This window comes from Mizuhopecten yessoensis, unplaced genomic scaffold (assembly GCF_002113885.1).
Source record: "Mizuhopecten yessoensis strain PY_sf001 unplaced genomic scaffold, ASM211388v2 scaffold11059, whole genome shotgun sequence".
NCBI classification, from domain to species: Eukaryota; Metazoa; Mollusca; class Bivalvia; order Pectinida; family Pectinidae; genus Mizuhopecten; species Mizuhopecten yessoensis.
In genome coordinates this window covers 1,759,501-1,780,894 of record NW_018408858.1, presented here as the reverse complement: position 1 = coordinate 1,780,894, position 21,394 = coordinate 1,759,501, and the positions used below count along the sequence as shown (strand labels likewise).

The 21,394-nt window shown below is 37.0% G+C and overlaps 1 protein-coding gene across 5 annotated transcripts in view; it reads left to right on the top strand.

Moving 5' to 3' along the window:
* LOC110465198 (trichohyalin-like) overlaps positions 1 to 19,331 on the top strand; it is a 52,744-nt gene extending 33,413 nt beyond the window's left edge. For 2 of the 5 annotated variants that reach the window (XM_021520868.1, XM_021520864.1), the window contains 5 exons: positions 111 to 179; positions 5,030 to 5,317; positions 7,202 to 8,118; positions 8,991 to 9,077; positions 18,434 to 19,331. In XM_021520868.1, coding sequence (XP_021376543.1) covers positions 111 to 179; positions 5,030 to 5,317; positions 7,202 to 8,118; positions 8,991 to 9,077; positions 18,434 to 18,490 — 1,418 coding nt within the window. In that variant the 3' untranslated portion in view covers positions 18,491 to 19,331. Of the gene's footprint in view, positions 1 to 110; positions 180 to 951; positions 970 to 5,029; positions 5,318 to 7,201; positions 8,119 to 8,990; positions 9,078 to 18,433 lie in introns of all 5 variants that reach the window. The other 3 variants (XM_021520865.1, XM_021520866.1, XM_021520867.1) reach the window with 3 other exon arrangements.
* The last annotated feature ends 2,063 nt before the right edge of the window (positions 19,332 to 21,394 follow it).

The window sequence follows — 21,394 nt, the reverse complement described above, 5'->3', positions numbered from 1 at the left end:
GGTATAGCTACTTGGCTGATTCCTTTAATATCCCCTGGAATCTAACAGCTCCGTTATTTACCAGGGTAATAGTAAACATATTGGCTGCATCATACCCTTCAATGTTCTAGACAATCCTCAAAGTGGCCGTCACCTAGCAACTGACAGAGACTCGTTTCGAGATCACCACAAATCTAGGGGTATGAATTTAAAGGTGGCCATCTTGTTGGACACTTTGTGTTACACTTGCACACTGTTTGTTTCACTCTATCCACATGTGTTTCTGACTACTTTGCATATTCAGATGGTTAATGACATTTGCATATTCATTAATTTCATTATTAATGAGTGTGAATACTCATAAGAATGTTGATTTATTAATGAATGTTGAATATTCATTAGAATGCTGCATATATATGTAACATCAATGAGGGTTATGATGTCAGTTATTTCTAAACATTTTCTTCAGGTTGGTAAGTATGGATTATGAAAAGATTTTTGTAACACAACCAATAAGTGTTTCTATGTAAAGTTTCGATTAATAGTACGGTATGTACTCTGTCACCTTCATCAGACAAATGACAAGTGAAGCGTATGTTCAGAAAGCGTAGCTGAATTGAGTCATTTCGCTACATATATAACAACTAATTTTACATACGCTTACAGCGTAGCCGAATCAGCATCGATTTGTGGACAACTCGTACATATTTTACACCTTTGTGTGTATACGCTTTACTGGCCATTTGTTTGATGTAGGTGACAGAGTACATACCTTACTAGGCATCCAAAGGTCACATAGAAACACTTAGTGGTTGTGTAACAAGAATCTTTTGATAAACCCTTGTCAGTACCTTCCATTGATGATGAAGTGATATATTATATGCAGCATTCTTTGGTTATCGCCATTTCATTGTCACTGTTGACTGTTGCATTGTCATCCTTTATTTGTGTTCGTCCTTTTGTTCCTATCAGACTTGTTGCCAAACACAGGTATGTAGATACAATATTGTATGCTAATTTCTTGGATGCAGTGAGATGGGGGTCACCTTGGGTATAAAAAAATTGTAGAAGTTCACTCATTAGTGAATCTTAGGCTATCAGTCACTGGATAAATACTGTAATAGTTTAGTTAAATAGTGTCTATATTTATTAATGTAATCATATTTTTTTTCAATATATGCATATATTTTTTTCTTCATTTTAGGTTAAGTTTATAATTACAATTAATGTAACTTAGAGATAGTCTGGGTGCTGGATAATTATTTGTTTATAAAGTCATTTAGAAAACTTCTGGTCTGGTAATTTCTATGGAAAATAGCATTCTATAATTATTGAATATTTGGTATATTGGAAATATTGAGCAGACAATTTCTTCAAATAGTCAGTTGTACTAGCTACATCCTAGATACTCCAGGGGTTACGCTCACTTTCACTCTCTGGGTGGTCGGGTGGCGCAGTGGGTAACACACTTGCCTTTCACCAAGGCGGCTGGGGTTCAATTTCCCAGTTGGAAGTGAAAAGGTATGGGGTCACCTGCCCTGTCTTCTCCGGGTATTCCCCCATTAAGACCCCCGCGTGCTAACATCTGGGCCAAAAAGAGTGATTAATATAAGTTAATATAAAACTCTCTGCACCACTGGAATATGTCATAGCAAAATTGAAGGCACACGGCTAGCTATTTGGTTGGTCTCGGGTAAAATAAACCTGACCAATCACTAGGCTGATACATGTCCTTTGAAGATTACAGAGGAGCTGACACCCGACTTTGAAGCCAATCAGTTTTACTGTTACTACGCGACAGATTCTTTTGATGTACATGTACACCAAAGGATCATATTAGTCTTCTCATCTCACCCACAAGGTGAAGCACGCTGAGTTCGATTTTGGTATGACAAATTCCAGGGGTTACGCTCACTTTCGCTGTCTGCGCCCTTGGAGTATTGAGGATGGTTCTACTAGAGACGACACTGATGTAATTAACAATAGTTCCTAAGGTTAGCACTGTGATGTCTTTCTTTATATTTATGTTATTTCTTGTTATAAGGAGGGCATAGCAGACACAATATAGGAATATGACATACAGATTTTAAATAAACCTGTTTTTGTAAGCTTGATCCCTAATTATATAACAGGCAACTCATCCCTGGCTTAATTCCTTCTCTTTCTCATGATCACTGCTTAATACATTTCCTCTACACTAAAACTGACAACCCTGACATGGCAAGACATGGACATCACAGTCATTTAGAGCCATGTTTTGGTTGAAAATTGTCAAAATTTCGAGAAAATACAAGAATTTATTATATTGCAATTATAAGACCACAAACATAAGCCTTGCTAATTCAAGGGTTCCAATTTAAAATTGATGAAACATTACTTGATATATTCTGGAGATTAAAAAAAAAATAAGAAAATATGCATTTTACATTGTAAGACATTGCAAAAAAGCAAGTATTTGAAGAAAAGAAATAATACTGATATCATTTCCAAATAAAACTTGAAATTTTGAGGGGTGTTTGATTTGTTGTGCTTCCCTCAGAGTTAAATGTCCTGATTCATGACTATAACATGTGTTTAATGCTGTCATCTTGTGTGATAAATCTACCAAAGACCTACATATGTATATTATATAATGTAATCTGTATGTTATTTCTTTCAGCATAAGTGAAACAAGATATGCTTGATGAAATTATATTCTGCTTTAACAGTTAGTAGTAGTAGCCCTGTATAAATGTTAGACTATGATAAATTAAAAATAGCATAGTAAAAAACATTTTGTAGAAATTTGGCAGTGGGGCTTTGATAAATCAATTTCTAATTCCTCACACTGAAGATGTTTGTAAAAACATTATTAGACATAAAAAATAGCTTGGTATATATGCAAGAGGTTCCAACATTTTACTGTTGTCATAATTAGTTACTATACATGGTCTTGGGAATGAATTTTGGCAAATTCATCAATTTATAAATACTTGTCAAAGTCTTGCACATTTGTGTGCTTGAGACTACTGTAGGTCAAAATTGGTTCAAGTATAAACTGTTAAAAAAATAGATTAGACCACATGAAAAAAATCTTGTGTTTCTGCTTACCCTAGATTTTTGTGCCAACCCTCAAGTTTTTGTTGGCTGTTTTGATATGCACTGTTAAAGTCAGAACTCCTGCTCTATATTTATATAAGCAAAGTAAAAATATTTTTCTAGAATAAGAAAAGTTGCCTACCTACCTACCCTATTTTTTCTGAGGACGATAGCGGAAACACAAGTAATGTTTTGGCCTTACAATCCTTTCATCTGCACTTAGGAGTCATTTTACTGATTAAACTCAATTAATTAAAACAAAAACCTCTTTCCTTTTTTGGGCTCTACCCTTCTGCCCCAAAGACACTTATCCCTTCATTTACACAAGGTTGCATGCATGAGCCTTGACATTCTGTATCCCTTGGTCCAGGAATACCCAGGCAAATAAGGTTACACTCTCTATATCCCTATTTGAAAAATGTAAAAACTTAAGTCTTTAAAAGATTAGTTTTTAGATATGGACTGAAGACTCCACCATTATCAGCAAACTCACAAGTTATGTGACTTCCAGTTCTTTTATTTCATATATCAATGTAATGTTTATATTACAAAATAAATTACTGCCCAAATTGCACAATGGAAATCTCACCATAGTTCAATGTCCATATTTGTATGAGGTTATGTCACAGTTCAAATGTCACACTATGTCAGCTACTAGCTAGGTTGTGTTTCACTTTGTACAAGGCTATAGATATACTGTTTCAGGAGTCTGACTTTGATAAAGTACAGTACAGGCAAAATTATTCAGCGATTGCCTGGAATGGTTGTGTAATGGCTAGCTACAATATTTCACTACTTATCTTCGGATCTTTCACTGGATCTTATTTCAAACCAATTTTGGAAATTTGAAATTTGATACATCTAAATTTGATAAGGATATTGATTTCAAGTCTGGTGAAACGGCTGAGGTCATAAAATACACAAATCTGTAACCGGCCTAGAGCTGTTTGACACGTAAATCGTGACAACATGTGGAGATTTATGGAAATGTTGTGGAATAGCTATGGCAGACACCATTTACCAGTCACAAGCTGTGTCAAGTTCAGTCCTTTTCACCCGATATACGTATATATGTAGAAAAATATCTGGAGGATTTTCTCGATTTCATTCTGATAATAATTTGTGATAGAATAATTTTCTAAGCTCTGAGTATATTCTACATGTATACCATAACCATATTTAATATTTCAAACTTTTCAATCTGGGACATATAACAATAGAATTCCTAACTTGATTGTAAGTCCAGTGGAAATTTAGTTGAAACGAGTTAATGTATTGACTGATATTGGTTCGGCAGATGAAATCTAGCGAAACGAGTTAATGTATTGAATGATATTGGTTCGGCAGATGAAATCTAGTGAAACGGGTTGAAGTGTTGTATGATATTGCTGAGGTAGATGAAATCTGTAGCATTGGAAATAAACTATTATGATTTGATATAAGGGGGGTGTACTGTATTAAAATCATACCAACTGAATATTTATTTATAAGTCGAAGCATTCAATCTTCTTCAGTCATCAATGGTGAGCATTGTCAACCATATTGTAACTTGCTGGTATAACTTTCTGATATTTAAAATAATGGTTATTAACTTTGTTCTCAACTGAATCAGGAAATATTAAATTAGATTGACACAAAAGATTCATTTCTGGTATATCAACCTTTTACTTGCCTCATGATCAGGTATAGATACTTCCTTATTGTTTATCATTGGATTGAAAACAGTTTCTGTCCTAATTCTGTTATCCTAATGGTGAGGCTACTGAATATTGTATTTCACATTGTTAGATTTATTTTGCTTCACATATTTTTGCTTCCAGGTCCATGTTTCTTAATTCTAAGAAATTTTGAAAAATCTGAAATGAACTTAGTCTATCTTATTTTTCTTTCTCCTAACACTGGCCATGTATAACTGTTGTGACCGAATGTTGTATCTCTTTTTCTATCATTTCTTAAAATGTTTTCTTTACAGCCAAATTAACACCCCGAAATAATAATCCAAGTACTCATGTCCAGCCAGAGTACGTACCAGGCCTGAGCCTGGAGTTATCTCCCCGCACAGGGCCCACACACAGGTCACACCGAGAGGCCCAGATCTTGGATAACGCACCATACATAGAAAACCGGGTGCTGACCCCGAGTCGGTTTCGACATGGTATCGACGCTTCACGAGAGTTCGGCACTCAAACTGGTATGGGACGTTATACTCCCCCTGTGTCTGATGATAAAACAGTCCATGATAATGATCTATGTGGAAAGGGTTTGTATAGAGTTCAGTTCTAGGCATGAGCATGGCCAACTCCACAGTATATCTGGACACAATTTATAACTATTGATGTCTCTTTCCATACACCATTCTCTTCTTTTAAAACTGATTTGCATGCCTTTATTGTAGTATCTAGGGAATTGTCTGGCACAGTCATAGCCATTCAACATTGCATGCAGCCCCAATATTAGTCTCCTGTACTCCCAAGTTATAGAACTGATTACATATCATAGTTGTGTATGTAATAAAGAAGTATGATATAGTATCATAAAATACAATTGATATTGTGCTAAAGCATTGTGTTGTACAATGTAAAAATTGTGTTCACTGTGATCCTATTATGTATTGGGAAGGAAAACTTAGGTTAATTAATACATTGCATGCAAGAGAGTGATTTCCACAGTCTCTGTGTTGGGCACAGTTACAGTATCAGTTCCTTAACATGTTTACAGTCAATAGAATGTTCTTTAAGGTGTACAGTATTGAGAAATGTTTGCGACTATAATTGTTTTTGTTTTTTTTTGCTCTCATTAATTGAGAGCTTTGTTGGTGCTATATGTTACCATCAGGACCAAGTCAATACTAGACTAGTATCTAGTGGTGAAGGGAGACTATTTGTCTGGGTGGAGGTTTTGGTGTTACATTAAATATATTGTTGTAATGTTTTTAGACAAAATCATCAGTTGAAAAATCAAAATCATTGACCTTTAATTGAAGACAGGAAATATGAAATCACCTATGAATTTAGAATAGATAGGGAAAATGATGTATTGACTGAGAAATGATCTAGTACATGTACTTATACTTAAGTAAGCATTATCCTTGTATCTATATATCATTGAAACATATTTGAGAAAGATGAGCATGCATGACAGAAAATGCGTTTACATGTAGCATGTGTTATGTAATTATAGGAAGTGCTCTCTGAAAGATTTCTATACAAATATTGCCATAAGTGGGATTATGTGTGCTCAGAAATAAAAGCATGAATAAACATGTGTATACATGTACACCTTAGGGACAAAAATCAGGCTTTTGAGCTGTTCTTTAAAATAAAATCATTAGATCTTAGAAAAAAGGAACAGTTTTAAGCAAATCTACTGGTTGTAAATTAAATGTTGATTTTAAGGGTCTAAAATGGGGAGTCTAACTCCAATAAAGGTAAAGTTGGCAAGTATGAATAAGTTTTAACAGGTGTGCCTATTTTGTGTCCTGTATTATGACATTAACGTGTTGGAAATAAACATGTAGCATCTATTATACATAAACAGGAACAAGGTGGAAGTCTTCTGTATTATCTAAAAACTGATTTTGTTCAGGTGGCAGTAAATTGTTGACCATTCAAATTGGGAAATATTGAATAAAGTCAGGAAAATACAGCTGAAATTCCTTTGGGAGGGGGGNCTTTTCAAACTAAATAGAAATGCTGATTGTTATTATCCACACTTAATTAAAATGAAATATTTGTGAAGAAACAGATCAAGATATTTCATATCTGTATTGATTATGGAGAGTTCATTAGTTATTAGTTTTAAGAACTTAGCAGTTCCGAGAGTGCTTTCTGCAAGACAGAACAATTAAGTGATAAGCTAATGCATGGCGATGGAATGATCTACAAAACAAAAACATAATAATGTGAATGAAGTGATACTTTTAAAATAATTCTAATAATACAGATAATTGTACCGTGAAAATTAGACTCCATTAACCCTTTCACCCCTATGCAACTTTGGTAGACTCTCCCATACACTGATCTGGATGAGTCCATTATGGTCTACAGTAGTGAAAGGGTTAAAATATGTGAAAATTGTCTATATTGCATTGTTTCTTTGACTATTTGTTGCATTTTGACCAATGTTCATCTCCTTGTTTTTCCAGTTGAATTTGGTACAAATACTGAACTAGGGACTCGGAGAGAAGAGAGTGAGGTTCGTATCATGTACAATGCACAGGGGAAGAGAGTTAGGGTAAAGAGTGCCGCAAAGGAGGAAACCAAGAAATATCAGCGAAAACCAGAACCTCCAATGGAACAGAAATCAAAATCGAGGCCAAAAGAGGAAAAAGAAAAGGGAAAACCCAAGTGGAATTTTCAAAATAAAAGACGCAAAAGGCCGGTGAAACAGTCAGAAAAAGATATTAATTTCCAAGAGAAAAGAAAGCAGAGTGAAGTTAGGAGGTTGAAAAGAGAACAGGAGTTGATGAACTTAGTGGACATGAATCGTGATCGTATACCTGGATACAAGGGAGCTAACTCTCGTGGTCATTCACCTGTGTCTGATCATGAAGGTCATAGGTCAAGGAGTGAACGGTTTAATGCTAGTCGGAGGTCTAAGTCACATTCACCAGTAAATGTCAGTGCACGGCGAGAACAGACATACCGGATGACCTCGCCCAACCTGACGCAACGTTCGTCTTCGCCGGGGCCAAAAGTCGTTGGGCCAATTGAAAGCAGCCACAATACAGCCAGGGGGAGATCACCCCCAGTTCCTGCCTTACGATTCAAAAAAGACAATGCATACGACGTACACTTAGCAGAGAAACAATCTGCTCGTAAGTACGCTGATGGGAATCCATTAGATATACCACTGATGGAAGGAGAGTTTGTGCCATTTATGAGAACTGTAGAAGTGCTTGACCCTGCCCATGCAGGCTCCCCTGTCCCTATATCTAGGGAGGCCACAGCCGTGGTCAATGCTCGCAAGGCCTACCTCAAGGGGATGAAGCCTGGCGACTATGGTAACAAGGCCAACAATTATGAAGACAGATTGAAAGTTCCAGGCGAGGAGAAATCTAACGTAAGAAAACATTATACTTTAGAAAAAAAGCACAACATGCATGGACTGCAACAACTGCAGAACTCAACAACTCTAAACAAATTACTTGGCTAATTATAAGTCTGATGAAATATCCATTTTAGTTACTATACATAACTTTAGTTTCATGGGAACTTGAGTTACCGTACATTACTTTACTTAAGTTACATTATTTGTATTATCTTACATTTCTTCACTTATTGACTAAATCTTGATTCAGAAGCTATCATTTATTGAGATTCAGAAGCTTATCATTTTATTGAGAGGTTTAGATGTCAAGCAAAGAAATATAACATTTTATCAATAGAAAAACTTTGTCTTATAACTACACATCGGTCCTGTTTACACTGATAGAACCCTCCAGCAAATAGCATGTTCCCTGATTTGAAGTATGATGTACAGTTTATCTTTCAGAAAGTAAGATTTATAACTTGAGCATTTTAGACATTATTGTTATTGAAAGGTAAAATATTTACTTCTATGCTTTAAGTATACATGATTATACATAAAGATAAATACAAATTGGATTATATTGTAAGAAATGTATGGAGTTGGACCTGGTTTTCCAAAGTAGTAACACACATTCACTGAAGAACTGCTTACTGATGCAATTTGTCCAGCAATATTTTGGCATTATATAAGTGTTTGTAACATATGGGGAAGGATTAATTTATAAAAGAAAAGTGGACATATGTCAGCAGTAAGCAAGATGGCCAAGGAAATGAGGGTCATTAAAGGTTTTACTGTAACTTGTGTCTCTGAAAAGGATGCTCAATGCTCTCCCTTGATGACACAGTGCACTTGTAAGGTTGATTACGGTAATCTAGTTAATGATGTGTCTCTGATGTTCCTAGGACCCCATCATGAACCCTGCTCTAGTCAAAGACCACCCCACTCACAGACAGGAAGCCATTCTTCAACAGCTCTCCTCACTAAAGATGGTAAGTAGGGTGCTCGTCATCTCAGGCTAATGTTTTTAGGGTTTTTTTCTTCATTTTTCTTTTTTTTTATATTGATTTCTCCTAATTATAATGATTTCTCCTAATTATAAGAATGAAATAGAAATGAACAAAAATGTCTTCATTTTAAACAATTTGTTTTTCTTCTGATTACTCATGACCTGTAGGAAATAAAATAATAAAAAAAAAATTAATCTAAAAAATTGATGCATGCACGCAACGTGTCAAAAATACATCCCAGCCTGTATAGAAAATAACCATGTCGTTTTTACAAATTGTCAGTTAGAATTGATCATGTGTAAATTGAATTTGATCGGGATGTATAGGAACATTGGCATGATTGTATATCAACCAATAGAGGATACAATCTGCAAATTGTTCTCATAATAGTTTTAGAAAAGGGCCAAAGGTGCCTGTCAAACCATCTTACACCAGACACTATATGATGTATACAAACCTGTATTCAGAAACACATGCACATTGCATCATGCCTGTTTGAAATTTTACTGCTGTCTGTAAGATTAAACCATAGCAATCACTTCATCGACTCGCTCATGTTTCTATGCAGTATTCACATTTAGTTGTTGTTATATCTATTTCTGTTCCATGAAATGTCGTTTGATGATGGAAGTGATTTTAGAAAGTATTGATTTTCGTGTTTATGGGAAGTTTATCACGATAGAGAGAAACGTGATTTAGCGTTAGAGATTTGTAATGTTGTTTTGAGAGCAAATATAAATCCCTGATGTGGTTTTCTCCTCCGTTATCCACTATAGCTTTATTGCTTGTAGTTGTTACAGTCTACGTCTTCACGACCACGCTGAGCTAAATCGGACAATATATACTGGCCTTTCTGTCATGTGATTCATGGCTTTATGGAAATTGTAAACGATTAAAATAGACAACATTTTACAGTGAACATTTACTCACTGCAATAACAGAAAGATTTTTCTCGAAAGAGAAATATATCAAATTTAAGCTCCTTGCAAACTTCATACAGTACCGGAACATAGACTTGAAGTTGTTACTTTTAAGCTCACTTGCTTGAAGTGCAGTTGAGCTTATGCTGGGGTGTGGTGTTGAAGATTTAGAAAGAACTTGTTACAAAGGACCCTGTAGAAACATAGAGTATGACACGCTTCCCTTGTATAAACATAGAGTATGACACCCTTCCCTTGTATAAACATAGAGTATGACACCCTTCCCTTGTATAAATATAGAGTATAACCCACTTCCCTTGTATAAACATAGAGTATGACCCACTTCCCGTGTATAAATATAGAGTATGACCCACTTCCCTTGTATAAAATAGAGTATGACCCACTTCCCTTGTATAAATATAGAGTATGACCCCCTTCCCTTGTATAAACATAGAGTATGACATGCTTCCCTTGTATAAACATAGAGTATGACCTACATCCCGTGTATAAATATAGAGTATGACCCCCTTCCCTTGTATAAACATAGAGTATGACTCACTTCCCTTGTATAAACATAGAGGATGACCCACTTCCCTTGTATAAACATAGAATATAACCCACTTTTCTTGTATAAACATAGAGTATGACACGCTTCACTTGTATAAAATAGAGTATGACCCACTTCCCTTGTATAAACATACAGTATGACCCACTTCCCTTGTATAAACATACAGTATGACCCACTTCCCTTGTATAAACATAGAATATAACCCACTTTTCTTGTATAAACATAGAGTATGACACGCTTTACTTGTATAAAATAGAGTATGACCCACTTCCCTTGTATAAATATAGAGTATAACACACTTCCCTTGTATAAACATGGAGTATGACCCACTGCCCTTGTATAAACATAGAGTATGGCCCACTTCCCTTGTATAAACATGGAGTATAACCCACTTCCCTTGTATAAACATAGAGAATGACACGCTTCCCTTGAATAAACATAGAGTATGACACCCTTCCCTTGTATAAATGTAGAGTATAACCCACTTCCCTTGTATAAACATGGAGTATGACCCACTGCCCTTGTATAAACATGGAGTATGACCCACTGCCCTTGTATAAACATGGAGTATGACCCACTTACCTTGTATAAACATAGAGTATGACACGCTTTACTTGTATAAAATAGAGTATGACCCACTTCCCTTGTATAAATATAGAGTATAACCCACTTCCCTTGTTTAAACATAGAGTATGACACGCTTCCCTTGTATAAATATAGAGTATGACCCCCTTCCCTTGTATAAACATAGAGTATGACATGCTTCCCTTGTATAAACATAGAGTATGACCTACATCCCGTGTATAAATATAGAGTATGACCCCCTTCCCTTGTATAAATATAGAGTATGCCCCACTTCCCTTGTATAAACATGGAGTATGACCCTCTTCCCTTGTATAAACATGGAGTATGACCCACTGCCCTTGTATAAACATAGAGTATGGCCCACTTCCCTTGAATAAACATAGAGTATGTCCCACTTCCCTTGTATAAACATAGAGTATAACCCACTTCCCTTGTATAAACATGGAGTATAACCCACTTCCCTTGTATAAACATGGAGTATAACCCACTTCCCTTGTATAAACATAGAGAATGACACGCTTCCCTTGAATAAACATAGAGTATGACACACTTCCCTTGTATAAACATAGAGTATGACCCACCTCCCTTGAATAAACATAGAGTATGACCCATTTCCCTTGTATAAACATAGAGGATGACACGCTTCCCTTGTATAAACATAGAGGATGACCCACTTCCCTTGTATAAACATAGACTATAACCCACTTTTCTTGTATAAACATAGAGTATGACACGCTTCACTTGTATAAAATAGAGTATGACCCACTTCCCTTGTATAAACATACAGTATGACCCACTTCCCTTGTATAAACATGGAGTATAACCCACTTCCCTTGTATAAACATAGAGTATAACCCACTTCCCTTGTATAAACATGGAGTATGACCCACTTACCTTGTATAAACATAGAGTATGACCAACTTCCCTTGTATAAACATAGAGTATAACCCACTTCCCTTGTATAAACATGGAGTATAACCCACTTCCCTTGTATAAACATAGAGAATGACACGCTTCCCTTGAATAAACATAGAGTATGACACACTTCCCTTGTATAAACATAGAGTATGACCTACATCCCGTGTATAAATATAGAGTATGACCCCCTTCCCTTGTATAAACATAGAGTATGACATGCTTCCCTTGTATAAACATAGAGTATGACACACTTCCCTTGTATAAACATAGAGTATGACACACTTCCCTTGTATAAACATAGAGTATGACCCACTTCTCTTGTATAAACATAGAGTATAACCCACTTACCTTGTATAAATTGTATAAATATAGAGTATGACCCACTTCCCTTGTGTAAATATAGAGTATGACCCACTTCCCTTGTATAAACATGGAGTATAACCCACTTCCCTTGTATAAACATGGAGTATAACCCACTTCCCTTGTATAAACATGGAGTATGACCCTCTTCCCTTGTATAAACATGGAGTATGACCCACTTCCCTTGTATAAATATAGAGTATAACCCACTTCCCTTGTATAAACATAGAGAATGACACGCTTCCCTTGAATAAACATAGAGTATGACACCCTTCCCTTGTATAAATGTAGAGTATAACCCACTTCCCTTGTATAAACATAGAGTATGGCCCACTTCCCTTGAATAAACATAGAGTATGTCCCACTTCCCTTGTATAAACATAGAGTATTACCCACTTCCCGTGTATAAATATAGAGTATGACCCTCTTCCCTTGTATAAACATGGAGTATGACCCACTGCCCTTGTATAAACATAGAGTATGGCCCACTTCCCTTGTATAAACATGGAGTATAACCCACTTCCCTTGTATAAACATGGAGTATGACCCACTTCCCTTGTAGAAACATAGAGTATGACACCCTTCCCTTGTATAAACATAGAGTATGACTCACTTCCCTTGTATAAACATAGAGGATGACCCACTTCCCTTGTATAAATATAGAGTATGACCCCCTTCCCTTGTATAAACATAGAGTATGACCCCCTTCCCTTGTATAAACATAGAGTATGACCCACTTCCCTTGTATAAACATAAAGTATGACACGCTTCCCTTGTATAAATATAGAGTATAAATCACTTTCCTTGTATAGATATAGAGTATAACCCACTTACCTTGTATAAACATAGAGTATGACCCACTTCCCTTGTATAAACATGGAGAATGACCCACTTCCCTTGTATAAACATAGACTTCCCTTGTATAAACATAGAGTATGACACGCTTCACTTGTATAAAATAGAGTATGACCCACTTCCCTGGTATAAACATAGAGTATAACCCACTTACCTTGTATAAACATAGAGTATGTCCCACTTCCCTTGTATAAACATAAAGTATGACACGCTTCCCTTGTATAAATATAGAGTATGAACCACTTCCCTTGTATAAACATGCAGTATGACCCACTTCCCTTGTGTAAACATAGAGTATGACCCACTTACCTTGTATAAACATAGAGTATGACCCACTTACCTTGTATAAACATAGAGTATGACCCACTTCCCTTGTATAAACATAGAGTATGACCCACTTCCATTGTATAAACATAGAGTATGACCCACTTCCCTTGTAGACAGTGGCCAAATAGTGGAAAAGGTGAAATTCCTTTATAGTTGGATGGGAGCCAATGGTTTGGAGGATAAATCTTTGAAAAACTACTCTGAAATTGAGTGCATGTTAAAAACTAGCTTGTATCATAGAATAAAATAGGGTTTATTAGGGTAACTAATAAAGCTAATTTAGCATTAGGGATCCCTTGGCCAAAGGGGACTCAACACAGTATATCAAAGTGTGTTGTACCTGACCTGGGCAGAAGGCCAGGGTCTATTGGGGGTAATTGTTTAACCGATTATACTACAAATGAAAGGATATTAACCTCATTTGGTATACAGACTATCCTTGTGTAAAGGGGATTGGAGCACAGGAGGTTGGGCATAATTATGGAAATACATGTAGCATATACACGTGATTTTATCTAAAGGGAATAGAATTAAAAATTTCGAATCTTTCATAGCTAAATGTTTGTCTGTTCTGAAGATGTTTTTTTTTTACTTTAAATGTTACCGTACTCAACATAACTAAAGTAAAGTCATTGGCCCCTGTAAAGTAGGGTTCTGAACGGAAATATAAAAAGGTCCTCAACAAATTCATAGATCTGTTAATCAGAAAATCTATTTTCCAATTTCTCTCTCTTTTCAAATTCAGTGGGATTCCCCAGGAATCATTGGAGCATTATTACCCTATTATTTGTCAAATGAATGATAGCCTGTCTACAAGAAAAGCATTATTTTGACATGAGTAACCTGTAGGACGTGTAATCGTTTAGATTTATAGTCCTCAAGGATTACAGTTTACCCCAGATAAGATATTCTCATTTCTCGTTTTCCACTTTTATGTCTTTGAAAATATTGATCAGCTGATGCTGTGGGAGTGTAAGCATCCTGGTCCAGTAATGCATGGGTGGGTCGCTGTAAACATCCTGATCCAGTAATGCATTGGTGGGTTGCTGTAAACATCCTGATCCAGTAATGCCTGGGTGGGTCGCTGTAAACATCCTGGTATAGAAAATGCTGGGTAGGTCGATGTAAAACATCCTGATCCAGTAATGCCTGGGTGGGTCGCTGTAAACATCCTGGTATAGAAAATGCTGGGTAGGTCGCTGTAAAACATCCTGATCCAGTAATGCCTGGGTAGGTCGCTGTAAACATCATAGTACAGTAACAGCTTGATGGGTCGCTCTAAACATCCTGGTACAGTAACGGCTGGTTGGGTCGCTGTAAACATCCTGATCCAGTAACGACTCAGTGGGTCACTGTAAACATCCTGGTACAGTAACGGCTGGTTGGGTCGCTGTAAACATCCTGGTCCAGTAACGACTCAGTGGGTCACTGTAAACATCCTGGTCCAGTAACGACTCAGTGGGTCACTGTAAACATCCTGGTACAGTAACGGCTTGATGGGTCGCTGTAAACATCCTGGTCCAGTAATGCCTGGGTGGGTCACTGTAAACATCCTGGTATAGAAAATGCTGGGTAGGTCGCTGTAAAACATCCTGATCCAGTAATGCCTGGGTGGGTCACTGTAAACATCCTGGTATAGAAAATGCTGGGTAGGTCGCTGTAAAACATCCTGATCCAGTAATGCCTGGGTGGGTCACTGTAAACATCCTGGTATAGAAAATGCTGGGTAGGTCGCTGTAAAACATCCTGATCCAGTAATGCCTGGGTGGGTCACTGTAAACATCCTGGTATAGAAAATGCTGGGTAGGTCGCTGTAAAACATCCTGATCCAGTAATGCCTGGGTGGGTCACTGTAAACATCCTGGTATAGAAAATGCTGGGTAGGTCGCTGTAAAACATCCTGATCCAGTAATGCCTGGGTGGGTCACTGTAAACATCCTGGTATAGAAAATGCTGGGTAGGTCGCTGTAAAACATCCTGATCCAGTAATGCCTGGGTGGGTCACTGTAAACATCCTGGTATAGAAAATGCTGGGTAGGTCGCTGTAAAACATCCTGATCCAGTAATGCCTGGGTGGGTCACTGTAAACATCCTGGTATAGAAAATGCTGGGTAGGTCGCTGTAAAACATCCTGATCCAGTAATGCCTGGGTGGGTCACTGTAAACATCCTGGTATAGAAAATGCTGGGTAGGTCGCTGTAAAACATCCTGATCCAGTAATGCCTGGGTGGGTCACTGTAAACATCCTGGTATAGAAAATGCTGGGTAGGTCGCTGTAAAACATCCTGATCCAGTAATGCCTGGGTGGGTCACTGTAAACATCCTGGTATAGAAAATGCTGGGTAGGTCGCTGTAAAACATCCTGATCCAGTAATGCCTGGGTGGGTCACTGTAAACATCCTGGTATAGAAAATGCTGGGTAGGTCGCTGTAAAACATCCTGATCCAGTAATGCCTGGGTGGGTCACTGTAAACATCCTGGTATAGAAAATGCTGGGTAGGTCGCTGTAAAACATCCTGATCCAGTAATGCCTGGGTGGGTCACTGTAAACATCCTGGTATAGAAAATGCTGGGTAGGTCGCTGTAAAACATCCTGATCCAGTAATGCCTGGGTGGGTCACTGTAAACATCCTGGTATAGAAAATGCTGGGTAGGTCGCTGTAAAACATCCTGATCCAGTAATGCCTGGGTGGGTCACTGTAAACATCCTGGTATAGAAAATGCTGGGTAGGTCGCTGTAAAACATCCTGATCCAGTAATGCCTGGGTGGGTCACTGTAAACATCCTGGTATAGAAAATGCTGGGTAGGTCGCTGTAAAACATCCTGATCCAGTAATGCCTGGGTGGGTCACTGTAAACATCCTGGTATAGAAAATGCTGGGTAGGTCGCTGTAAAACATCCTGATCCAGTAATGCCTGGGTGGGTCACTGTAAACATCCTGGTATAGAAAATGCTGGGTAGGTCGCTGTAAAACATCCTGATCCAGTAATGCCTGGGTGGGTCACTGTAAACATCCTGGTATAGAAAATGCTGGGTAGGTCGCTGTAAAACATCCTGATCCAGTAATGCCTGGGTGGGTCACTGTAAACATCCTGGTATAGAAAATGCTGGGTAGGTCGCTGTAAAACATCCTGATCCAGTAATGCCTGGGTGGGTCACTGTAAACATCCTGGTATAGAAAATGCTGGGTAGGTCGCTGTAAAACATCCTGATCCAGTAATGCCTGGGTGGGTCACTGTAAACATCCTGGTATAGAAAATGCTGGGTAGGTCGCTGTAAAACATCCTGATCCAGTAATGCCTGGGTGGGTCACTGTAAACATCCTGGTATAGAAAATGCTGGGTAGGTCGCTGTAAAACATCCTGATCCAGTAATGCCTGGGTGGGTCACTGTAAACATCCTGGTATAGAAAATGCTGGGTAGGTCGCTGTAAAACATCCTGATCCAGTAATGCCTGGGTGGGTCACTGTAAACATCCTGGTATAGAAAATGCTGGGTAGGTCGCTGTAAAACATCCTGATCCAGTAATGCCTGGGTGGGTCACTGTAAACATCCTGGTATAGAAAATGCTGGGTAGGTCGCTGTAAAACATCCTGATCCAGTAATGCCTGGGTGGGTCACTGTAAACATCCTGGTATAGAAAATGCTGGGTAGGTCGCTGTAAAACATCCTGATCCAGTAATGCCTGGGTGGGTCACTGTAAACATCCTGGTATAGAAAATGCTGGGTAGGTCGCTGTAAAACATCCTGATCCAGTAATGCCTGGGTGGGTCACTGTAAACATCCTGGTATAGAAAATGCTGGGTAGGTCGCTGTAAAACATCCTGATCCAGTAATGCCTGGGTGGGTCACTGTAAACATCCTGGTATAGAAAATGCTGGGTAGGTCGCTGTAAAACATCCTGATCCAGTAATGCCTGGGTGGGTCACTGTAAACATCCTGGTATAGAAAATGCTGGGTAGGTCGCTGTAAAACATCCTGATCCAGTAATGCCTGGGTGGGTCACGGTAAACATCCTGGTATAGAAAATGCTGGGTAGGTCGCTGTAAAACATCCTGATCCAGTAATGCCTGGGTAGGTCGCTGTAAACATCATAGTACAGTAACAGCTTGATGGGTCGCTCTAAACATTCTGGTACAGTAACGGCTGGTTGGGTCGCTGTAAACATTCTGGTCCAGTAACGGCTGGTTGGGTCGCTGTAAACATTCTGGTACAGTAATGCCTGGGTGGGTCGCTGTTAACATACACAGAAATTAGATTTGATAGTGATTTGATGATCTTTTAATAGAAATGCTGAATATACTACAATATTTGGGTTATACATAGTAAATTTCAGTAAATAGTACAGTAATGCATATGTTTAGTGGTGATCAGATTCCTTGGTTATATCAATACAACAGTTATCTAAGTAGGTACTGTATCACATTCCATGCATTATCAACATAATCTTCTCTAGTCGTACATGTAACCATATAAAACACATTTCTTATTTCAGCAATTATCCTGTTACATAATAAGTCAGTGATAATCTTGTAAAAAAGAGCAATTTAAAACTGTGATTTTGTAGTACAGCTGTAGTAGGTTCATCATTGTCTGGTGTATAATTATATAATTTAGCTGATATATGTGTACATCTACTGTGATCCTCATTTAAATGTCAGTTTTTCAATACTGTTTAAAGTACCTACAAACTTATTACTCTAATAAGTAAAACATCATCAGGTTTTTTTTTTTTAACAAATTAAAATAAAAGTTCAGTATAGAAATTTCATTAAAGATTCATATTGATGTGTTATCATTTCAGAACCTGATGCAGAGACGGAGGGAGTTGGAAACGTTCTCTCCGTCCGACTTTGAGTAGTAGGAACATTTCAGTGTATAGTTTACAGCATTCTGTGATAATTTCTTGCATTTTTAAACACAGCTATTTTACTGCTACAGTACAGGATCCTTGTTCTGATAAACCTCATCTGTATAGTGACATTTTAACGTCACATCTAATTGTGTGATTAAACTGAAAACTAAACTTCACTTTGGGGTTTAAAGTGATCCTTGTCGGATAAAATAATGAAAATATTTAGTTTTGTAAACAATTTTGAAATTGTATTTCCCACTTTCTGTGTCATCAATTAAAGTGATAACACGCTTGAGACAGCGAGCTGAGGAGGTTTGGACCAAATCACTTGTCATTTTTCAGACACATACAGCAAGTTTCCATATTCAATAATCTTTAGGAACAGAAAACTAAATGGCTGGCTGGCATAATATGTGTTGTATTAATCCATATGCTGGTTTAGGTATCATGTCAACATTTCCTGTAGGATAATGCACAGCCAAAGTGTGTGGACCAATTTTTCCCTGTTTTCGATTTATTTTCGCAAAAATAAAAATAAAAATACCGCGAGATAGAAATGATAGTTCTATGTAGAAGCATTGTTTTTTATCTTTTGGTGGTAGCAATGTGAAAAATAACTTCTACGAATGATGTTTTTCTTGTTTTTCGAGGGGAGAATTGAACCAAAATAGTGGAAATTAATTTACTTTTGTGAGAGGCATCCTCATTTATTAGTGAACTCATTGGATGGAGTTAGCTCCCTTTGTTCTACCCTAGCCAGCTACTGGTAGGGTACGTGAACTTGGGGCCTGTTCGTTTAAGAGGAACAACCGGTTTGTCCGTTTTTAAATGTAACAATTTCGGGTATAAAACGTGGCGGACCTGCAAATGTTTATGCAGGCCTTACAAGGCTTTGTCAAGGCTCGCCTGAAAGCAGTATCAGATTACTAGGTCCGACCTTATTTAATAAACGAACAACTGTGGTCCGACCGGTTAAACCATTTAGACGAAAACGGCCCAGGTGAATTTTTACCTTACAATGGAGTAATATACAAATACAGAGGCAGTGTTAAAGCAAGGCTGCTTACTGACAGAGTGTTTGCACATACAATGAATTCAAATTATTGATTTCTAATGCATTTTATGCATGGTGGTCTAATTTGTGATAAACAATTTAGTTGTTACGGTAATGACATTTGTGTTTCATTTAATGTTCATGTCATGAAATGTATGCATCATCATAAAATCTTTAAACAAAATTAAATCTATTTCAAACTGTTTTAATCAAGAATTCCGTCATTTAATCAATTGATCACTTTACTTAAGGATATATGCTACCTTTTGCATCATACTTGTGACTTGTGTTAGAGTTATCTCCCTTATAAAATAATATAGTAATTATTGGTAAAAGTTAAGAATTACCAGATTGTTATCAATCCCTGCTTTCTTGTCTATTTTTTTAAAATGTGTTATCAATTAAACATGTCCATTGATTAAACATGGTCAGTTCATAAAATACAATTTACAGGTTCCTGAGTGTGGAACTCATTTTAAGGGATATATATCACACTAAGGTAGCATATATCCTAAACGATGGCATAGAGATGGTGTGGAGGTTGATGGGGCCCAATATCTTATAGGATATAGCTGTTATCAATTAAGAAATGTTGACAAAATCAAATACAATATACATCCCCCCCCCCCACCATAACTTCATTGTATGTTATGTATACTGTTTTAACACTGACTGATCTAGAATGTCTTCCTGGACCCACCGTTAAAGTTACTTTTGTTCTGTTTCGCAAATGAACGGTTGTTGGTGCTTGAACTTTTCATAACTTTTTGGAAAAATACATTATTGCAAAAAAAAAATTACAGCTTTTACCTTGCCTTGACTTGTACAGTCATTATCGAATGTTCTGTTTAAATATTATAAAAAAGCGATAGTGGTTAGACTGAATGTAGTTTTGTTAAACTTAATCTTGTAAGTATTTTCATCTTATTTTTACACTACATTTAAATTTCTTTTTCCCTGACAGTATTTATAGAAATTTAAGGATTTCTTTGATAACAGAAAAATAACTGATAACTCTTTACATCGTGTGTATTGCGAAATGTTGACAGAAATAAGCAGAAATTTGTCTGTAATATTGAGGTGGCCAAATTTTGTTTTTGTTTTGTTGTAATATGTTGACAGTGACAGACTGTGAAGGTATTTAAATTTCCGTCACAACCCATAGAGGGTCAGGTTTTACTCACTTTCTCCACACTAAGGGAACGTTGTCTAACTAATCCTGTTTTAAGTATTATATTGTGTCTCTTAATTGATTTGCTGTCAGTGTATCACTTTCATATGTTGTTATAGTATTTGATTGTTATTTGTTTATTTATTGAATGTACATACATATATACATGTAATTCCTTTGTTTGAAGAATCAGATCTAATCTATTTGCATTTAATATTAATGTTTACCTTTGAAATTGTGAAAGTAAATCGTGTAAATTCTTGATTCATTAACTACCCATCCTAGATCTCCCCTTTTTTACATCAACATACCTGCATTACACTGGTGCTATATGTAATCTCTGTACTGCGATCTGATAGTGATTCTTTATGTATCTATTAAATACTGACTGTGATCTGGCTGTGGTGCAACATATCAAAGAATCTTGACTTAGGTCGAAAATATCTGTAATATTACTAGGTTAACTCATTCAACCCTGAAGACACATTCAAACTCTTTCAATTCAATGGTTGGAATAGTTCATTATGGAGTTTCAGGGGTGAATGAGTTAACAACCAAGGGAACTGTGCATGACACAACTTTGGAATATACCATTGAAAAGAGAAAATCTATTCTCCTTTTTCAGTCTTCATTTTTCTTTTGAACAAGGCATTTACAGTCTATAAAATAACAAGCATAAGGGCAA